At 37.5% G+C, this 22447-nt stretch overlaps 1 protein-coding gene across 1 annotated transcript; it reads left to right on the plus strand.

Moving 5' to 3' along the window:
• The first annotated feature begins 780 nt into the window (after positions 1-780).
• LOC121445098 (T-box transcription factor TBX22-like) lies at positions 781-9688 on the plus strand. The gene is made up of 8 exons (XM_041647098.1): positions 781-964; positions 1541-1718; positions 2490-2591; positions 3955-4129; positions 5079-5243; positions 5572-5636; positions 6081-6166; positions 9069-9688. Exons 1-8 carry the CDS (start codon positions 790-792, stop codon positions 9686-9688), a joined length of 1566 nt encoding a protein of 521 aa, XP_041503032.1. The 5' UTR covers positions 781-789.
• The last annotated feature ends 12759 nt before the right edge of the window (positions 9689-22447 follow it).

Consider the following 22447-nt stretch of genomic DNA (forward strand, 5'->3'; position numbering starts at 1 on the left):
CTGTGTTTCCAGTGGTGTCACAGGAGAGCAAAAAAAAAAAAAAAAAATCCTAGATATATTTATCTGAGTCTGGTTAAGTAATATTTGCTCTTTCTTGGAAAAGTGGCCCCTCGTGGGCAATTATTTCACATGTCTTAGCGTTTTACAATTTAATGTAAAACAGTAACCTTGTGTCTCCTTTTCTTCTTTCCTCCCGCCTATATGGAGCCCCATTCTGACCAACCCCCAGTCTCTCCTCCCTACCAGACTCTAAAGTGTCACTCACAGCGCTTTTTTTTTTTTTTTTTTTTTTTTTTTTAACGTTTCAACAGCTTCCAAAACAAACAGTGGAGGTTGTGACTGGCTGGGTATTCACTCAGTTGGATGCAACAGTATCTCCCAATCGCTTGAGCCGCCATTGGTGGCAGGTCTGTTCCCTAATGGGTCAGCATTTGCCAAATTCTGGGATCTGGCAGGTCCCAAAATCAAGGATTTGAGGACTGATGGTACACACACGTCCACAGAGAGGGAGGAAAACTAAAAAGGAAGAAAGATGACACCTCGTAGGATTTTGACTCGTTTAATCTTCCTTCCCTTTTATTTTGTCTAATTAAATAAAAATATATTCATAACAGAGGGGGATTTTTTTCTGTTATAGTGCGGATCCAAAAATTGGTTTTCAGATTTAAGACTTCTTTTCTGTGAGCTTTTCCTCCCTTGCCTCTCTTCTGCGCCCTCCCTCTCCCCCTCCCTCCTTCCCCAGCTCAGGTTGAAACTTTGCAGCGCACAATCACTTCTTCCCCTCCAGGGATGGCTCTGAGCTCTCGAGCGCACGCCTTCTCGGTGGAGGCCTTGATGGGGAGACCCAGCAAAAGAAAATCTCAAGACTCAAGAGAGGAGATGCAGCCTGAGCTGCGGAATGAACAGTGCGTACAGAAAGAGGAGGAGGTACCCAGCACCGCTTCTGGGGACTGTGAGCAGCCGGGTGAGTACACTGAAGCAGCCCGGTCACCCCGTGCGCTTCACCCGCCTGGCTGGATTGGATCTTCTTCGCCTGTTTCACTGCGCTGTGGCAAGGATGTCGTGGGTCAGCCCTGCAGGTCAGGTTGTGGATTGCGGAACACCGTTAGCCACCTGACTTAAGTACAAATTTTAGAGCGTCTGAATCGCACTGGAAATGCCCTGGTTTGTTTGCAATGAAAAGGAGGGTCCCCGCTTACTTTTAGAGGAATGAGTCACACACCCTTACAACATCCTAAGAGCCAGACCTGGCTGTTCCTCTCAGTAGGAAGCAGGGTGTTTTCCAAATTCCCAAGAATATCTAGCTTCGGATTCAGCTCATGGAAGGTTAGGGGTGAGAGAATTTTAAGGGTCCCACTTTTCGTGGGATGGAAATTGGGCCCCCTCTGTATTCAGAAACTACAAAGGGCTTTGAGGGGGAAACTTATGCATCAGACTCTAGAGTTTCTGGGGGGAAGGACAAGGTCTACCAGTTCAAAGATAGTCTCCTAACAAAAGGATGTGTGCAGCCTGCCAAACTCTCAAACTCCATGTCTGGCAGAAAAGCGACGAAAGGCGGAATCTTCAAAATCTGCTTTATCCGACTGCTCTGGTGGCGAGGGCAACGGCCAGGAAAGTGTGCAAGAAAAAAATATTATCCAAGTGGAGCTTCAGGGATCTGATCTATGGAAAAGATTCCACGACATCGGGACTGAGATGATCATTACCAAGGCCGGCAGGTTCGCCTAGGGCAATGATTTTGCCGAATCACACACAGTAGGCACTTAAGGAGGAGAATCCAGTTTCCTAACGTGAAACTCCTCCCTCTCCCCACTCTTTGGCAGACTTTAGAAAGCCACAGACTACTCAGTCTGTTGCTCTGGGAAGTACCTAGTTGCATTAAATCCTCTATTCATATTTTCTGATACATCCTTACTCCAAGGACTCACTCTTTCAACTCCTGCCTTTGCACTGTATGCAAAAATCTAGACTTGCACAGACAGGCAAGAGTCAGATATCTCTCCAACTTCTTACCGCTGTAGCCAGCCGCTCAGAGCCGCTCAGTTCAAGCTGAGCAAATAGCAGCAGACAGTTCCCCATCCACTGTCCTCCAGCACACCATCCCTGGCTCAGATCACTGGAAAGTGCCCTTTCCATCTGGTGTGGGACAGTCTCCTAACTAGTCTTCCCAATTTCAACACTTGCAAATCTACCTCTCATATCCTTCTTCTACTAAAAGTACAGGAAAGGAGCGAAGCTTTCCCTGTCCTACTTGCTCTCTTATGATTTTAAATGTCATGTGGGAGGTCATGGATGAGGGCTTTTCATTAAGACAGTCTGCATCACTGGGAAATCTTGGACTTTTAAATCAACCATCTTTCTCTTATGTAACAAATGCTACTTTCTGAACATGTCATGGAAAGGGAACAGCATCTTCCTTCAAAGTATCTCTAATATCTCCTATGTCAGGTTCTATTTCCCATTCAAACCCCTACATTTTTCCCCCACAGGCGTATGTTTCCTTCTGTTCGGATCAAGGTGAAAGGGATGGATCCAGCAAAGCAATACTATGTGATTTTGGATGTGGTACCAGTGGATTCCAAACGATATAGGTAACTTGATAGATATGGTCCAAACAGGATGAAGACACGGATTCAAAGCATCAGTGCTTCAGCCTGACACCTGACAGCAGGAATTGAACAAAAGTATGCCTGGTGAGGAGACAGGATTGCTCATCCTTGGACTCAGAGAGCTGAATTTTCTCATTTGAATCTGAGTTCAGGTGAAGGAAGTATAGGTCTTTCCTACTCCCTCTTCATGGAGGTTGGTGTCAAAGGACTCCTTATTGCACCCTAAACCTACCCACTGTTTGTACCTTAGATGACTAAAGTGTGGGTGCTTGGCATCCTCAGGCAAGAAGTTTGAAAAAAATTAGAGAGACATGCCTTAGGCTTCAGGTGGCTTCTGGGAATAGGCTGTAATCTGGGCAGGTTCACAAATGATGTCATGATTTGCCCAAATCTAGTGGCAGGGTCTTAGGGTCAGGGCTGTTGTTTTGCCCATATGGTGTCCCTTTTTAAGATGTATGCCTGAAGGAATAGCCAGATTCAGACAGTGTCAGGATTCTTTTTTTTTCTTAAAAGACCTGGAGAAGGCTGTGCTAAAGGCACACAAATTATTCTTAAGATAAGAACCTTTTGAGCTAGAAGCCCAGAAGCACTGCCCTGCTGGTGCTTTTACTGGGAGCTCTGGAAGTTAAAGGGAGGGTCCTGAGAAAGCAGTCCTAAGCCAGCGAGTGCAGGCAACCCAGGGGTGTCTAAGGTGCCTGCTAGGAAAGAACAGATCAAGTACTATAGCTGCTTCCCAAGGCAAGAAAGTATAGCTCACTAGTGGTTGGAACCTCTTCAACCGGGCTAGACAGAGAAGCAGCTGCTTGCTTATTTCGTTGCACTGAGGCTGTTTGGGGGGCGGGGGAATGCTGAGTAAAACGTCGTCGGTTTGAAATCGGAAACAGTTTGGAAAACCAGCCAGCCGGGAGGCAGCTCGGGGAGGAGTTCCTTTGGCGTTTTCTGGTGTGCAGTCATTCCTAGCAAGAAAGGGCTTTCACTGAAACTATTAAGCTCTGTTTTGTTCACCGTGGTTCTTGCTTGTTTGTCATTTGTGGATTTTTTTTAGGCATCGTTGCAGTGAGGAAAATGAATCAAACTGATTTCTGTTCCACTTTCTGTGAGGAAATAGCAGACTCAGATATCCCATGCTGTTTTTACTCACCCGGACACTTCATTGCATTTGGTGGCATATGCTTGTCTACAGTGTGTTTGTTTGTTTGTTTGTTGCCTTTGAAGATGAAGTTGGATCTTCTGTTTAATTGCTAGTCTTTGGAATAAACGTTTTAATCTTTGGTGAAGCCTCTAATCCCTTGACTTTGTGCTGGCTGAGCCTAAAGCCACACCCCGCTGTTTTTTATTCCCTCAGGTATGTGTATCACAGCTCACAGTGGATGGTAGCTGGGAATACAGACCATTCGGGCATCACTCCCAGATTCTACATCCACCCGGACTCCCCTTGCTCTGGCGAAACCTGGATGCGGCAAATCATCTCCTTTGATCGAGTGAAACTTACCAACAATGAGTCGGATGACAAGGGTCATGTAAGTGAGCACAATCTTTCTCCTGGAGGAGGTAGGTGTCAAGCCTCTGGCCAGAGGTAGTACTCGAGAGGGCATTCTTCTTTGTAAGTGTTAAATGTTTTGGGAACCAAGCTCCTGGATTTAAATGTCAGAGATCACAAAGGGCTCATGAAGCTCTGCCACCAAAGAGTGCTGGATTCTGGAAATAACTGCAGGGAGCTCCAGGGCCCAAAGACCCCAAAGAAGAGACCAGTTTAAGCTACAGAGAGTGCCCTATAGTTGAGAGTGGGAGGGAACACTTCATAGGACTGTCAGGCATCCCTTCCCCAGCAACACTGAGGTCTTTCTCCTTTCCTGGAGTTCACACATTGGTTTCAGGGGTGTCTTTGATATGGTTTGGTGGGAGGATGCAAGGCAGCAAATGAGAATCCAGACTGTAAATGTCCACAAGTTGCTGCCATGGGAATCAGTTCCTGGTTATTTTCAGGTTTCCTGGATCTTGAGGCTTCTCCCTAGGTACACTTCTGCCTGGGCCCTGCCAACCTAGTCTTGTGCCAGTCACAAAAGGAGAGAAGGAAACTACCAGGATTAGGAGGTGGAAAATAACAGGTTTCTGGGCACATTTGGGACCATCAGTTACTGCCCAGAGAATTTATATCAGATGATCAGGTACTCATGACATGTCCAAATCACATGGTCATCCGCATTTGGAAGCAGGAAAGGCCCCAATCTGGCTAGGAAATTGGCTACATGGTGTCAGTATTGCTGTGGTGCCTTTCTCTGGAAAGCCTTCAGCCAGGAGGTGATCAAAACTCTCAACAAAGTCATGATTTGTGGTTATCTGAGCCTTCCTGAATACTGTCATCTAGGTTTTTTGGCTGGCATGTCTCCATTGGGGGTTATCATAAACAGGGGGTGATGTTGGGGAGAAGTGGGTGTTTCAGATGGCACCTAACCATTTCTTTCTTAGATCATTTTGCAGTCTATGCATAAGTACAAACCCCGTGTGCATGTGATGGAGCAGGACAGCGGGATTGACCTGTCCTTGATTCAGTCCCTTCCTACTGAAAGAGTCAAAACATTCTCCTTTAGAGAAACTGAATTCACTACTGTGACAGCTTACCAAAACCAGCAGGTAAAGCAGTCGAGAATCTGGGAAGTAGATGTGGCCCCAGTGGTGTATTGGGATAGAATATGGGACAGCAACGTATGGTTTATGTTTTAAACAGTGGAGGGGGGAAAAGTCGTGATTTTACTTCATTATCAAGTGACATTTGATAGAAAGTTGTATGGTTCTTTTGTTAAAGAGGAGATCATAGCAGAAGGAACCAGTAGGCAAAGGAGATAATCATCTTAAATTTGACTTAGCTGTCTGCTCGCATTTATTTCCACATTATAATGGCAGCATTGTTGTTGCGAACATAGACTGGACTTTTCTCTATGTCTTTCTTTTGAATTCATAGATTACCAAACTGAAAATAGACAGGAATCCTTTTGCCAAAGGATTTAGAGATCCTGGGAGAAACAGGTATGTAAAACAGCATACTAATTTAATAATTGTGTAGCCTCTTAAATAAGTACTAGAAATCATAGGTAAGTAGAATTGCAATCATACAGAGTAGCTCTTTAATGAGTATTATAGATAATTTAACTGTGGATGAGTGTTGAGTATTATAGATAAGATAACCGTGGAGGAGACACTCAGAAGCTTCCACTTTTATGGATAGTAGGTGGCAGGAAAAGAAACTGTGTGTGTAGATCCCAAGCCATGACTTTTTCTACTGTACCTCCTGGCCAGGGTTAAGATATTGTGTAGTATAGAATTGTGGAATTTACAGAAATGTACTCAGATCCTAGCTATGAGTGAAAATAATAGTTCAGATGATTGCTGATAAAATAGGACAGGTTTATATGAATCATTATATTCACTAAGTGTTTTCTGGAGTTGCTGAAAATAACTATCTTTTTTTAGGGGTGTACTGGATGGGTTTTTAGAGACTTACCCATGGAGGCCTTCTTTCACTATGGATTTTAAATCCTTTGTTGCAGACACACAAAGTAAGGAAACCGTTAACTTTTGGCTTTATTTTTACATATTAATGAAGTAATAGCAGTCATATTCTTTTTTTTTTTTTGATTTTTCGAGACAGGGTTTCTCCATTGCTTTTTTGGTTCCTGTCCTGGAATAGCAGTCATATTCTTGTACCGAATACTACACAAAGAGATATGTGTATGCTAAAAAATTATGTGTTCACAACCAATATGTATTTACTCTGTGGAGAAGTAAGAAGGAAAAACAGAGAAAAACTGACACCTACGGGAGATAATAAAGTTATGTTGCTCTTGGATATATTGCTTATCTAGCTTATTGAATTATCTTACTCTCTTATCATGATGTCATGCATGGATTTCACAGTATCTCATTCTTTTATATAAAGAATCTATTGTGCCTCTGGCCCATTTGTGGCCTAATTTAAAAATATATTAGCTGTATAGGTTATTTTTTGTTTATCTTTATCATATACTGAATGATTTCATTTTTTAACCTTTTTTTTTAGTTCTAGTTTACCTTCTTATTGCATGAGAAGTAAATATAAAAAAGTATGAAAGAGAACCCTAAATTATCACATCTTCTTTATTGTCATGTATGCGTTCCTTTTATTTTCACATTATTTAAAAAGTCACTGAACATACAATACAAGGTAACATCATATTGTAGAATTATAGAATGTAATGTAAAGTGATAATGAGCATGGTAGAGGAGCTGGGAAGAAATAAATACAAGTATAAGATTACAAATTCTTATACAGGGTGTGGTACATTACTACTTGAAGGGAAACAGAAATTAAAAGATGAATACTACAAACAGAAAGTAGTAATTAAGAAATTATAATTAATAAACCAAGAAAGGAACTGTCAGCATGCAAAACCACAAAATGAACTAAATATAGCATGGATGTGGTGCAATTTGTCTACTTTTAAAAATATTTTTAAATACTCTTTTACTTACACATAAAATTGAGTGTATCCATCATGTACCATGTGATGTTTATATTCATGTATGCATTAAAAAAGTTTACACTCACTCAGTTACGTTTATCTCCTCAAGCATTTGTTACCTTTATATATGAAAACTTTCAAAGTCTACTGTAGTGTTTTCAAAAGTATAACATATTATTGTTAACTATAGTCTCCCTACAGTAATACAGATGAACTTCTTGCTTGTGTCTCACTATAACTTGGAAGCCACTGATTTGGCATTTCTCCAACCCTTGTTAACCCCCATTTCTTTCAGTCTCTGGTAGCCATTAACATGTTCTCAGTTATCCTAAGGCCACCTTTTATAGTTCACCTATGAGTGAAACCATACAGCTCTTTCCCTTGTGCATCACAACCAATTTAATTGCCATAATTCATTAAAAATATTTGTAATGTGTTTTTTCTCAGGTAGTACATTGCCTGATGAATGCATCATCATCATCATAGTTGCATTATGCATGTGTTTCAGTGAAATAATCCATAGCTTTATTTCTGAAATATCGAACTGTAAATAGAATATTTTATTTATAAACAACATAAAACTTTTCCATTCTTCTTTCCCCCTTTAAAGGTGCTTGTCTTTGGACACTTCCTTTTCATTACTTTTATGGAGCAAGACATGAACATTACACTTAAGTTTTACATGGTGCCATAACAAGTAATTGCAATGTGAAGAAATGAAGTATAATCATTTGTTGAAATGATGTGCTTTAAGGCATTATAGAAGATTATGAACAGTTGTTTTACTAGAATAATTCAACTGATAACAATAGGCGACATACACTTAAAATATCCAAATAACCTAATTTGAAAAAGGACAAAAGTGACCATTCATTGATCACTTAAAATAGTTAATTTCATAATTTACAGTGTGAAGAGTGCATTCATATGGGAGAGGAACAATCATTTAAAAAATAACTTCTGATTGTTTTATTACAGATATTTGTCACTCTGCTGATAAAATATTAGTGTGTATTTATCTTTACATACACCCAAGAAAAATAACAAAATTATCAATAAAATCTCCCAAATTCATCAAGTATGGTCAAACATAATTGATTGAATTAAAACATTTATAAAAATAAAGCTCAAAGGCTAGGTTGTCTTGTACTCCTAATTTTATTATCTGTTAAACCAGTGGTTCTTACCCTTCCTAATGTTCAATCCTTTAATACAGTTCCTCGTGCTGTGGTGACCCCCCCAACCATACAATTATTTCATTGCCACTTCATAACTGTAACTCTGTGACTGCTGTGAATCATAATGTAAATATCTGATAAGTTTCTACCAAATGGGCACTACTCACAGCTTGAGAACCACGGTGTTAAACAATAAAAGACTTTGGATGTCATAGAGTAAACACTTTCCTTCTCACCATGATGTTTCTAAATTTGAAACACTGCCTTCAATTCTTGATAGAAAAGAAACATGGAAATCTCAAAATCTATAATTTTCACATAAGACAAAATGTTAATGATCATTAATTTTTTATCAATAAAATTATTTTCATATTTACTTGATTTTTACACCGAAAAGATCTGCAAAATCCCAAACAACAAATTATTTTGTTTAATTTGCAGTTTAAAAAAACAAAAGGATAATTTTTGTTCATAATATGTTATTGGTTGAGTTACATATGGGGCTTTTTTAACTGTTGGGTAAAATGTCAAGGCCTGGAGCAGAACCAATGCTCAGTGTGTGATGCATTGTAGTATGTCGCAGTAGCAGGACTGCCAGCAATGGAGCAACCGTATTCAGAGTCAGTCGAAGGAACAAAAATATTTTTCCCAAGCTGAAAGAACCATGAACTTGCAAAGAAAACCACTCCAAGAATGGGGCAGAGAGGGCAATAAATAGATATGATTACTGGTTCACCAGGAAAATCAGGTTCATTATTCACTGACTGACTTGTCTTTCACAGGTGGAAGCAGTGGCTCATCTCCAGTGACCTCTAGTGGAGGAGCTCCCTCTCCTTTGAACACCTTACTTTCTCCTTCTTGTTCTCCACCTACACCTTCATTTCACATACCCCCGAGCTCCTTTGGAATGACCTATTCAGACACATACCTGCAAAATATAAACCTCCCCTTCTGCTACAAGATTTGTTCAACTAATTTTTGGCGACCACAACCTTTCGCCTTACCTACTCCTGAAAGGCTACCAAGCTTCAACAGTTCTCAGTCTTTACCCCGATTCATGATGGAAGTGCCCATGGTATCCTCCAGGGGCATCATCAATTCAAACAATGGCTTACATGAAGACTGCAATGGGCAGTGTCTACAAGCATCTCATTCTGCCAATCAAATGTTATATGGATTACAGAATCCTGGAAACATTTTCCAACCAAACCTCATTGCCCAAGAAACACTCAGTTGCCCTTTTCATCCTTCCCATGGTTGTTATAGGTACAACTTATCCATGACATCTAGACTCGAAAATGCTACCAAACATCTCAGTGAAAATGACAACAGCCAGATTTCTTTTGCAGAAGGCAGATGTGAACATTCATATTGGTATCCAGCAGTCAACCAATGCCTTTAATGGGACAACGATCTCATTTTAAGACATTCACATGTAAGCACCTATTTTCTTTATTTTTAATAAAAGAAAGGGCAATGTCTCTTAAAACTTCCTAAATGAACAGCCTTGTTTGTTTTGCATTTGAAGTAACTTAACAAATGTTTACAAGAATCTCTCTATAATGCCATCTATGACCTGTAAGTATATGACATTATAATAGCCCTGGTTCTCAAGTAAGTTACTTAATAAATATTATTTGATGAGATAAGCCATCAGTGATAATTAATGACAGGAGATTATCTCCAGTCACAACATTGTCAACACGCCATTCATCTGTGCTTTACCTATTAATGAAAACAAAATCAAGATGGATATAATTTGTGTAAAAACAATAAAAGTATTTCCGTCTTATCTATGAAGGTTGGCTACACTATAAATATATAGCAAGATATTGTGGTAAACAACTGAATCATTTGTTTGATTTGTATTTTGTTGATGAAAGAAATCATAATTGCAGTCTTAAGGTGTAGACAGGGACACAAGTTTCCAAGTATTGTTTTAAACTAATCTGTGTAGCCTGAATAATATTTAATGCTGAAGGGGATGCAAAGATCAAATGATACGTAGAGCATTCCAAATAACTTCAATCCTTGTTTTCTTTTATTTTTGGATGTTTTACATATGAAGTATGCTAATGTATTCCTCTAAAAAGTCTATTTATTCTACATATTAAAACATATAATTTTTGTCCTCAAAAAAGGGGAGAGAACAGATTTGTCCATAGATATGAAAGTAGCATTACATTGGTAGAATTATTTCTCATTTTCACATCTTGTGTGCTAGCCATGGTAAATGAGATGGATAAAAGTAAAAAGAAAACTTCATTTTAGCTTTTGAAAATCAATGAGATGTTAGCATTTACAGCAATAGTTGCAGTCATTTTATTAAGCCAAGGTCCTTTAATTACAGCAATATGACTTGACTTTTCCTATAACTAACCAAACTGCCAACACCTTTCCTTGTTTTTCTAAAACACAGCAGAAATATGATATACTTATTATCATATTGACCAAAATATTTATTCCATCCTAAATATTCCTTATAAATATACCTTCCTATATAGTATTTGCCCCTGGCTTCCAGAAATGTAGATAGAACAGTATATGGTTGCAAAGTCTAATGAAGAGAGCATATTATTTGCAGTTTAAAGTAATGGGGTATCTATTGTAAAAGTCTCTGAGGCATGAAACATGTCCTATACAAGTTTATTAAGGAATGGATTAAAGAAACAAGTACACCTTTATGCTTAATCTATAACAGGAACACTGTAGGCAAACTTTAGTAAATTATGGATTTAATATAACTGATTTATCAAATTATAATGATACTATTTGATAGCTTATATGTGGTTTCTTCATTAAGTGACAACAAAACGTTATTTATCTGACAATCTCTGAGTTGTTCTTTAATTACTATATAAGGGAATACAATAATTCAATAACTATTCCAGGGTATATATATGAATGCTTTAAATGTCAGACTTTTTATGTGTTGCAGTCATAAATATAAGCATATGCAATTACACCATCAATACTTAATAGAGGGGAAATTTTAAATGCTAGTGTTTGGTATTTATCTTATGTCATTTCATCAAAAATTCATAAATTGTGCCTTCACACTTTTACTTATAGTAAATGAGGGAAAGTCTTCATAGAAAATTTGACTTGTTAGAAACCTCCATCAAGTAGCCCTTTCCCTTGAGATAAACTGTTCATCTACAGAAATCTGTTAACGTGCCAAGCTTCTGCATATGAATGCTTAATGTTTAATGCTTAATGCCCTTGCTGTCCGCTCCTAAATGGATGGTACAGAATTTATGAAAGTTGATATATTATAACTATACTTACAGAACAACAACAAAAATCTATCTGTTCACATTTAACTGCCTTACTTTTAAAAACTTTCAAAAGCATCTGGATAGACAAAGTGAGAAGCTGTTAGCAAATAAAAGTGGTCACATGATACTGCATAAGTTCCAACTTCTAGTAATTAAAACTTCTGTCTCCACCTGGTTTGAACATGCATACATACATACATATATACATACATACATACACATACACACATTATGCACCCCTTTCCTCTTTTAAAAGAAAACAACAGACTATATTTCGATATCTGATTTTAACTTTCCCAACTAAATCTAGAGAAAATAATCCTTGCATCAATTTTGTAAAATTTGCACATTGAGTCAGGAAATAATGGAATGCTATTTTATTCTTGTATCCTCTGTCAAGCTTAAACCTGTAGTCACATTCCCTGGTCAGGAAAATATTTTGTGCAATAGTCAAGCTTAAATCAATGACAAAAGTGGAACTTGGTTGAAGTTCTAGGTGGCAGTTTGTTATATTATATTGACTATTACGTTTTAAATATTAATATAAAACTTTAGGTAACATGATTTATAACATCAATATCTTTACTATTTCTTTTCACTGTTGGGTGCCTATTATACTTTTATAACTTTAACTTTATAGCATTTTAAGTTACATTCTTTTAGAATCTTCAAGTTGACTAATGTCATTGCTTCTATTTAGTGTGCTTTGAGAATGAAGAGGCTTCTTCAAAACTCCCAAGCTGTGTCAAGAGGTGTTTCACACTGCTTTCAGGCATGAGTTCTCCATATGGTCTGGGAATGAACATGATTTCATTCTCCTGTGAGGGTGAAGTATGTTTGTGGCAGGCAAAGAAACGAACTATTAGTCTCGGCAAGTGATGACTCAAGGAAGAATCAGTCTTTGACCCATCAGCATCTCATGTGCTGACAGCATGACCAGGGTGCCAACAAGGCATGAAGACAAGCATCTGCACCGGACATTATGGAAGCTTTTCTTTAAGTTCTCCTAACCATTTCTATTCTTGCACCTTAGGGAAAATGAAGGCACACAAAGCAGGTAGCCAGAATGTAGCTGAAATAAATGTGTTGTTTAAATACTAAAATCTATTTTGGGAATGTTTATATGCATGCTAATAACTAATTTAGTATGTTTCAAGTAATAGAACTGTAAATATATATAGATGTATAAAGTAGGAGCGTTTTTTACATTTTTGCCTCCTTATTTAATCTCACTAACAAGTTTTTATTGTATGTATATGGTTTTATAAATTAAAGATGTCACTCTAGTATGTGTATTTATGCACTTAACCCATGTGTGTGTATGTGTATAATCTCCAATGAGATATTTAGCTTTCCTTAAAATCATTTACACTGTGTTTTTTTCTCTCAGTCTTAAAGAGATGCTGAATAGAAAATCTACTCATTAGATACTTACATATGTTATTAATTATGTATACTTAAGTGGAGATATATTTAAATATATTTAGAAATGTTTAATTGCATATGCTACACTTTGATAATTGAATTGACAGGGCATATGCACAATTTCTTATTTTAATTTAAAGTTATGTTGACTTTGTGGTGAAAAATATTCAACCAGCCAAAATAATTATCAATAACTCCTAGTATACAGCAACAGTTTACCAGTGTATTTCGTTTGAACTTAACATGACTATTGGAACAGTTAAAAACAAAGCAATTGTATAGATAGTTTGGGCACTGGTGGCAGTTGCTTTGATATAACTACCTTGATATACATTTAATCTCTTTAGATTTGATCTGCAATTAAATGTTATTTTGTGTTACATTTATATAAATAAACGTGGGTTAAATGACAACATAAAACAGAATGAATAGATAACACAGAACATTTGAAACATTTCCCATATTAAAACTATTTACACATGTAGAAATGGCCAAAGTTGACATGTTGTTTCAATAAAATATTGAGAGTAAACAAGCAAGTATCATTTCCTCTCAAGGTTTCAAATGTTCATGTTTACAAATTTGTCCTGCACATTAATATGTAAACATGCATTACAGTGAGCAGATGTACAGGAAAATGTTATAGTGTCTTTGTATTAAGTTCAAATGCCAACACATGTTTATTGACTAATTTTTAACTGCTTAAAAGAGCTACAATCATTAAAGTTAAACATAATAGAAAATTCTGAAAATATAATACAATGTATACCATTAAACACTGTAGTCAAATATTATTTTGTTGTTATTGTTAAACATAAAAGAATTTTGACTTTGATTTATATCACATTCTTATGCACATGGTGATATAATGTAATATTTTAGTTATAAAATATGTAATTAACAACTTACTGATATGAAAAGAAATAAAATTATGAGTTTGTGTTAGATAAAATTTGATGTCTATGTTTTTATTAGATATATAATTTAGTCTTTTCTTCTTATGGTCATTTGTTAATGTAGTGCTTATAGTACTTAACTTTTATTTACATTTTACCTGGAATTTTCATATTTCATTTATAACAAAGATTTTGTGACCTTCTAACCAATTAAACTCACTAGTCTTCTTTCTTGCTGAATTTTATAAATTTTTGGAGAGAATGTTGTCATAGCAACAACACACACACAATGCTACTTATAGATTGTAGTAGTTGGAGCGGCAGGGCTGCGTCCCCAGCACCCCGGCTGCCTGGCTAGCTTATGCCCCAAAATAACAACACACAAATTGTATTCATTTAAACACTGCTTGGCCCTTTAGCTCTAGCCCTTACTGGCTAATTCTGATATCCCTATCAACCCATCTCTAATAATCTGTAAGCACCGGTCTTACCGGGAAGATTCTAGCCTACGTCCATCCTGGGTCAGAGCTTCATCGCGTGTGCCTCAGAGAGCAGAGCTCTCACATCCTCCCGGGAGAGGGGAGCATGGCGTCTCTCAGAGGAGCTGCATGGTTTCTTAGCTCACTTCCTCTTCCTCCCAGCATTTTGTTCTGTTTACTCCTCCCACCTATGTTTTAACCTATGAAGGCCAGGCAGTTTCTTTATTGCTTAACCAATGAAATCAACAGATTGATATATGACACTCCCACATCAATAGATCTTGCTTTTAAAAAAGCAACAAAACTCAATGTTGAAATTAAAAAACTTTGCGTTGCAACCACACAAATGGTATTTTCATTTAATTAAAGGAAGTCATGCACAGGCCAAAGAATGTTCATATGACTAAGAGTTGCATTTTGCAAATCAGGGCTGACTTGTCTTTAATTCCTTATAGTAGACAGAGAGAGAACTGTTTGGCCAAATGGTCACCACTTTGTGACCTGTCACAGTGTTTCTCTCTCTGTAACTAGTGAGGAAAAACTGGATGCAGTCACATCAGAAGAGGATCCGTGGGCCCAAGTTCCATACATATGAGAATAAAAGGGAGATTAATCTGGTATTTGCACACAAATGTTGCAATCAATTTCAACAGGTGTGAGGAAGCAAAGCAGTTGCCCTGAGCCCTGAGCCCTGAGTTTTACAGTGGGTAGTGAGAATAGTCACCCCAACTTATGCTAACAAGTGCCTGAGACCACACACACACACACAAAAAAAAAACTTCAGTTTATTACTATATGTACCTTTCCTACTAAACCATGAATGAAGGATGAATGGGATGTTTTTGAGTAGAATTTATTTTTTTCAACTACACACACACACACACACACACATAATTATATATACTGAAACTTGAAAAACCACAAAAGGCAAAAACAAAATGGTGAAGAATCACAAATAGTTTGTAGTTTGACTTACAGACTGTGAGCATCTTCACATGCTAGACAGTTTTATGTAGATGAGGTCATACAATGTTAATGATGATTCTCACACATAAGGTCCCCCAAACTAGGACTAAATACCAAAATCTGTTAAACCTCTCTCACTGTAACTACCTGATTTGGTTAGTTCTGGCCTTTCTAAGAGGTTTTATATGACTTTTACTAATATTTTCCTATTTCATTGGAAAGTATATTTTGTTTTTTTTCCCTTTTTTGATTTTTTTGTTCTGCTTTTGATGCATGTAACTGGACTTGTTTAAGGTACACACTGTGATGTTATGATGGTTGTATACCACATCGGGTTAATTTCCATATCTATCACCTTAAATATTTTTCCATTTCTTTGGGATAAACAAGATTTGAAATCTCTCCTATCTATTTTGGGTATGGTTCATTATTGTTAATTGGAGTCATGGTTCATTATAGAGAGCATCAAGACTTAGTCTACCTAACCGAAGCTTTGTATACATTGACACCCCTGTCCTGGTCCTTTGAAAACTCCTGACTTACCAGTCACTGGTAAGTGTATTTTCATTCTTCATACTATGAGAATAACTTTTAAAACTCTAACATATTATTTTTCTTTATTTGCATGTATTCCCTCATTTAATATTTTCCAGGCAGTATAGACATTTTAGTGATATTAACTCTAACAATCCATGCTCAGGGGATATTTTCTATTTGTTTGCATCATCTTCAATTTTATCCCCTCAATGTTTTATTGTTTTCATTAAAGAAATCTTTCATTTCTTTGGTAAAGCTTTTTCTAAGCATTTTTGTGGCCTTTATCCAGACAAGGTCTCACTCTTTAGCCTAGGCTGCCTGAAACTCATTATGTAGCTCAGTCTGGTCTTGAACTGATCATACCTCAGTCTTTTAAGTGCTGGGACTGAACACATAAGGCATCTTACTGGCTCTGTAGTTACTGTAAATGAAAATGAGTTTATGATTTAGTTCGCAAAGTTTGTCATTGACACATGGAAAGCTATTTGCATATATAGTTTTTGTATCTTTCAACTTCACAGTATATGTTCCTAAGTTCTTACAGATTTTTAGGTGGTTTTTAGGATTTTCTCTGTGTAAGACTACTTCTAAGTTAATATTGATCAACATCTGCAACTTCTCAGTTATTTAGCACTGTGCACAGTTATACAAATATGAAATCAAATTGCTCATCAACAGATGAATTTCTAGAGATGATATGGTATATGTACACAGAAAAGAATACTATTTATCCTAAAAATAATTAGAATTTCAAGAGGTATTGCATTAATCATCATGAACCTGGACTGTGACAAATTTGACTTTTTATTTTCCAATTTAAATAGTTTAAATTTCTTTTGTCATAATTATGACTAAGAATTCTGGTTATATGTTAAATGGTTGTGATAAATTAAGTGCCCTGGATTTGTCCCTATCTTAAATGAAAATCTTTTATCTTTCCCCCCATTTAGTATGAAATTCACTCCCGTTATGATGTTGATTTTTTTTCTGATTCATTGAGTCTTTGTCATAGAGATATCGAGTTGTTGAAAGCCATTCTATCAAGAACTCCCTTTCCTTCCTTTCGTTAATTTGACCTATTTTGTTTATTGATTTAAGTATGTTAAACTGCGCTCATATCTATAGGATGAATTCTACTAGATTATGCCAGCAGATTCTTTTAACATTCTTCTTGAAATAATACACTAGTGTTTTCATGGAAGGTTTTGCACATACACATGCACACACACGTGTGTGTGCACGCGTGCGCACACACACACACACACACACACACACTCATTTGCACGTTTCCTTTTCTATTTGTTGCTTTTCTGACTTAGGTATGTAGGTTGCTGGCTGGTCTTACTTTGGGTTTGAAAGATTCACTTCCTTTACATGTTCTTTAGTTTAGTTTTGTTTTGTTTCCGTAGCTTAAAAAGAAATGTATTAATTATTCTTAATTTTTTTGTAGAATTCAACAGTGTGGCTGCCATTTCTGGGCTTTTCTTTGATGAAAGAATGTTTAAAAGCTGCTTTAATCTCATTATTCGTGTTGGTATATTTTCAAATATTTCTTGAGTAAATCTTGATGGTATGTATATACATAGGATTTTATTCATTTTATTATAAATTTTCAACAATTATAGTTGAGATATAAGTTTCTCATTATAATTTTTATTTTTTATTGATTTTTCTTTTATTGAAAATACACCTTTTCATACAATATATTCTGATTACCGTTTCCCCTCCCCGAACTTTTCTGAGATCATCCCCACCTACCCTTCCACCCAAATCCATACCCTTTCTGTCTCTCCTTAGAAAACAAACAGGCATATAAAGAATAATAAAATTAGAAGGATAAGACAAAAACAAACCAAATAGAATAAAATAAACAAACAAGATAAAAGCTAAAGAAAAAGCACAAGAAACACATATAGACACAGAAACTCGCACTTTTTCATACACATGGGAATCTCATAAAACCCCAAACAGAAGCCATAACATACACACAAAGTGTTCTGACAAAATATTATAAGACAAAGAACCTCCGAAGAAGCAATTGAGTTTGTTTTGTATTGGCCTTCTACTGCTGGGCTTGGGGCCTGACCTCGAGAGTGGTTTGTAACCTCTGAGATAGTTTCTGGTTTAAGGATGGGGTTTGGGTCTATTTGTCTCAGGGCTGTGACTTTATCTGGCACTGACCCATGCAGGCCCTGTGCATGCTGTCGTAGTCTCTGTGAGTTAATACTTGCATAGGTTCAGATGTGCTTAGAAGGCCTTGTTTTCTTGGGGAATTCCATTCCCTTTTACACTTAGAATCTTTGTGCATCTTCTTTCACAGAATTCCCTGAATCCTGAGGGGAGGGATTTGATGGGGGCAACCCATTTAGGGCTGAGTGTTCGAACATCTCCCCCCCCCCCCGAATTGTACTGCTGTGGGTCTCTGTATTTATTCTTATTCACTGTAGGAGGAAGCTTCTCTGATGATGGCTGAGCAAGACGCTCATCTGTGAGTGTTGAAGAATGTTGCTACAAGAACTGTAGTATTTGGTTTTCCCCTAGGTCCAGGGCGCATCTAGTCTCTGGTTGTGGCTACCTAAGCAGTGTTGAGAAAGGGTTCCATTTCACAGAGGGGGCTTAAATCCAATCAGATTCTGCTTGGTTGGTTAGTCCCACAAGCTTTGTGCTTCTTCTGCACTAGCGCACCTCGCAGGCAGATCACCAATGTAGACTGAAGAATTTGTGAGTGAGTTGGTGTTATGTGTAAACATTATGGGAGGCGAGGGTTGTGGCTCAGTCAGTAAAGTATCCATCAAGTAAGCAAAATTACTTGAGTTTGGATCCACTGCAGCACCACAACAACATGCACCTGTAATCCCAGTGCAGGGAAGGCAGAGGCAGGGAGATCCCAATGTCTAACTAGTCAGGCAACCAAACCAATCAAGAAGCTCCAGATTCACTGAGATCCTCTTTCTCTATCACGTATGTGATAGAGAGGGATGGAGGGAGACAGCTAGTATCACACACACACACACACACACACACACACGCACACACACACACACGTACACACATGCTCATACACAAACAGTTTTGAAAAATTATTTTTGAACTTGATGTATTATCTGTCCTAAATAATGTCGTGAGTTGCTGTTAAGAAGAATGTGCCAGCAGTAGATGGCCCACAGAAAAGAAACTCAACAGAATCTTTGGACATTGTGTCATGAGGTCATGTCAGGGCTTTTGCTGTTTTTCTTCTTTTTTATTTTAAACTTTTTAATTTTTAATTTTAACTTTATCTCCTCTCTTTTCTATTTACCCTACATGTCCTTCACATATATATTATGGCTTCTGATTTTGTGTTTTTAATGGGATTCCTGAGTGTGAAAAACAAGGGGTCTCTGTGTCTGTCCCTTGTGTCTTTTCATGGGTTCTTTTCCTTCTGTTTGTTTTGTCCTATTTCAGTTTGTTTTAGTTTTATCTTATGTTCTGTTTTATCATTAGTCTTTAGAGGCCTGTTTTTTTTTTTATTTTTGTTATGTTTTTTTTTTTGTTTGTTTGTTTTTCGAGACAGGATTTCTCTGCGTAACAGTCCTGGCTGTCCTGGACCTTGCTCAGAAGACCAGGCTGGCCTTGAACTCACAAAGATCCACCTGCCTCTGCCTCTCAAGTACTGGGATTATTTTTTTTATTTAAATTTATTTATTTATTAAGGATTTCTGCCTCGTCCCCGCAACCGCTTCCCATTTCCCTCCCCCTCCCCCGATCAAGTCCCCCTCCCTCCTCTGCTCGAAGAGCAATCAGGGTTCCCTGACCTGTGGGAAGCCCAAGGACTGCCCACCTCTATCTAGGTCTCGTAAGGTGAGCATCCAAACTGCCTAGGCTCCCACAAAGCCAGTACGTGCAGTAGGATCAAAAACCCACTGCAATTGTTCTTGAATTCTCAGTATTCCTCATTGTCCGCTATGTTCAGCTAGTAACAGCAACTCACGACATTATTTAGGACAGATAATACATCAAGTTCAAAAATAATTTTTCAAAACTGTTTGTGTATGAGCATGTGTGTACATGTGTGTGTGTGTGTGTGTGTGTGTGTGCGTGTGTGTGTGTGTGTGTGTGATACTAGCTGTCTCCCTCCATCCCTCTCTATCACATACGTGATAGAGAAAGAGGATCTCAGTGAATCTGGAGCTTCTTGATTGGTTTGGTTGCCTGACTAGTTAGACATTGGGATCTCCCTGCCTCTGCCTTCCCTGCACTGGGATTACAGGTGCATGTTGTTGTGGTGCTGCAGTGGATCCAAACTCAAGTAATTTTGCTTACTTGATGGATACTTTACTGACTGAGCCACAACCCTCGCCTCCCATAATGTTTACACATAACACCAACTCACTCACAAATTCTTCAGTCTACATTGGTGATCTGCCTGCGAGGTGCGCTAGTGCAGAAGAAGCACAAAGCTTGTGGGACTAACCAACCAAGCAGAAATACTGGGATTAAAGGCTTGAGCAGCCACTGCCTGTTTTCCAATGAGACAAGAAGGGGTGGATCCACATGGGAGAAGAAGCAGTGAGAAACTGGGAGGAGTAGAGGGAGGGGAAACTGCAATTAGGATATATTACATGAAAAAAAAAACCTATTTTCAATAAAAGAAAACAATTACCAAGAAGCAAATACTACCACCATCTGTCTATGGTTCCTTTTATCTTCTTAAGCATATGTTCTAAGCCTTTAATACTCATCCATAAAAATTTTGTTTTTTTATAGCTGAATCTAATCTTTTGCATAGGATAACAGATTTTCCAGAGGCATAATTTCCCATGACAGGAAAATTGTGAGTTATGGAACTTAATGAACTTCCATAAAATTATTGAACATAAAAAAGAAGAATACATTTTTTTTTAACTGTCAGGCAGAATGTAAGTTTCTGTTTGATCTAATTTTAAATTTACTTTGCATATGTATTATGGCTTCTGGCTTTGTGTTTTCATGGGATTCCTGTATGTATGAATGTATGTATGTTGTGCCTGTCTCTGTGTCTATATATGTTTCTTGTGCTTCTTCTTTGGTTCTTTTTTTTCCATTTGTTATTTTGTCCTATTTGGCTTGTATTTGTTTTATCTTTTATTTCATTTTATTATTGTTCTTTACATGTCTGTTTGTTTTATAAGGAGAGACAGAAAGGGTATGGTTTTGCCTGGGAGAAGAGGTGGGAAGGATCTCAGAGGAGTTGGGGAAGTGAAAATCATACTCAATATATTTAATGAAAAAAATCCATTTTCAGTAAAAGTAGAAGAGAAGGTTTTAAAATTAAAATTTATGTTGTTTTTTAGATACTTGGTAGTATTTATCAATAAAAACATTTGTATGTATATATTTTTGAGAACTATTCTTCAATTTTAGATTATTAAATTAAAAGTAGCATATCACAAAATACATCTATAAAGTTATATACCTTAAAATATTTGGTTTTATTGTTGCTGTCATTGAAATACCTAAAATGAACCAACATGAGAGGGTAACAGTTCATTTTGGATGAACTTAAAAGAGAATACAGTTCATCATGTGAGGAATACATGGCAGCTGAAGAGTGAGCTTGCTGGTCTTTTGCATCAAAAGTCAGAAATCAGAGAGAGATGAATGCTGATGCTCAGCTTGCCTTGCTCTTTTTATTCAGTACAGTATCCAGCCAATGGGCTGTTTCCATCCATCTCTCTGCCTTAGTTAAACCTCACTGAAAACACTCTCATCTAAAACACCTAGAAGTGCATCGCCTAGGTGATCCTCAGTCCAGTTTTACTCACAGTCATGATTACTACCACCTACCTTAAGTAGCTTTAATTCCATTTATGAATTTAGGGAACCACTGTTTTCCTGGGAAAACAGACGTTAAGGAAACTCCCAGGAAACCGCAAGGATGACCCCAGCTAAGAATCTAGTGGAGAGGGTAAAGATCGAAACAGAGAATTCTCAACAGATGAATATCTAATGACTGAAAGGCACTTAAGGAACTGCTCAACGTCCTTAGCCATCAGGGAAATGAAAATCAAAATGACTCTGAGATACCATCTTACACCAGTCAGAATGGCTAAGATCAAAAACACCGATGACAGCTTATGTTGGAGAGGATGTGGGGTAAGGAGAACAGTACTCCATTGCTGGGGGGAGTGCAAACTTGTACAGCCACTTTGGACATCAGTATGGCATTTATCAGAAAATTTGGAATCAACCTTCCTCACGACCCAGCAATATCACTGCTGGGTATATACCCAAAAGATGCAGATCCATACCATAAGGACATCTATTCAATTATGTTCATAGCAGCATTATTTATAATAGCCAGAACCTGGAAACATCCTTGATGCCCCTCAACTGAAGACTAGACAAAGAAAATGTGATACTTTCACACAATGGAGTACTACTCAGCTGTTACTAGGTTATAATGACATTTCATTGCCCATGTAGGAATCAAGTACCAATCATCACTCAAACTACCAATTCTTTTTTCTTATGGATTTAACATGTTTGCACATTATAAGCGGGATGATTCAGTCCATTATGCTTTGTGGCTAGATTCTGTACCATGCCAGTATATTGTTCT

The sequence above is a fragment of the Microtus oregoni genome, unplaced genomic scaffold, assembly GCF_018167655.1.
Source record: "Microtus oregoni isolate MIOR12 unplaced genomic scaffold, Mior012 000159F_ref0000335, whole genome shotgun sequence".
NCBI lineage: Eukaryota > Metazoa > Chordata > Mammalia > Rodentia > Cricetidae > Microtus > Microtus oregoni.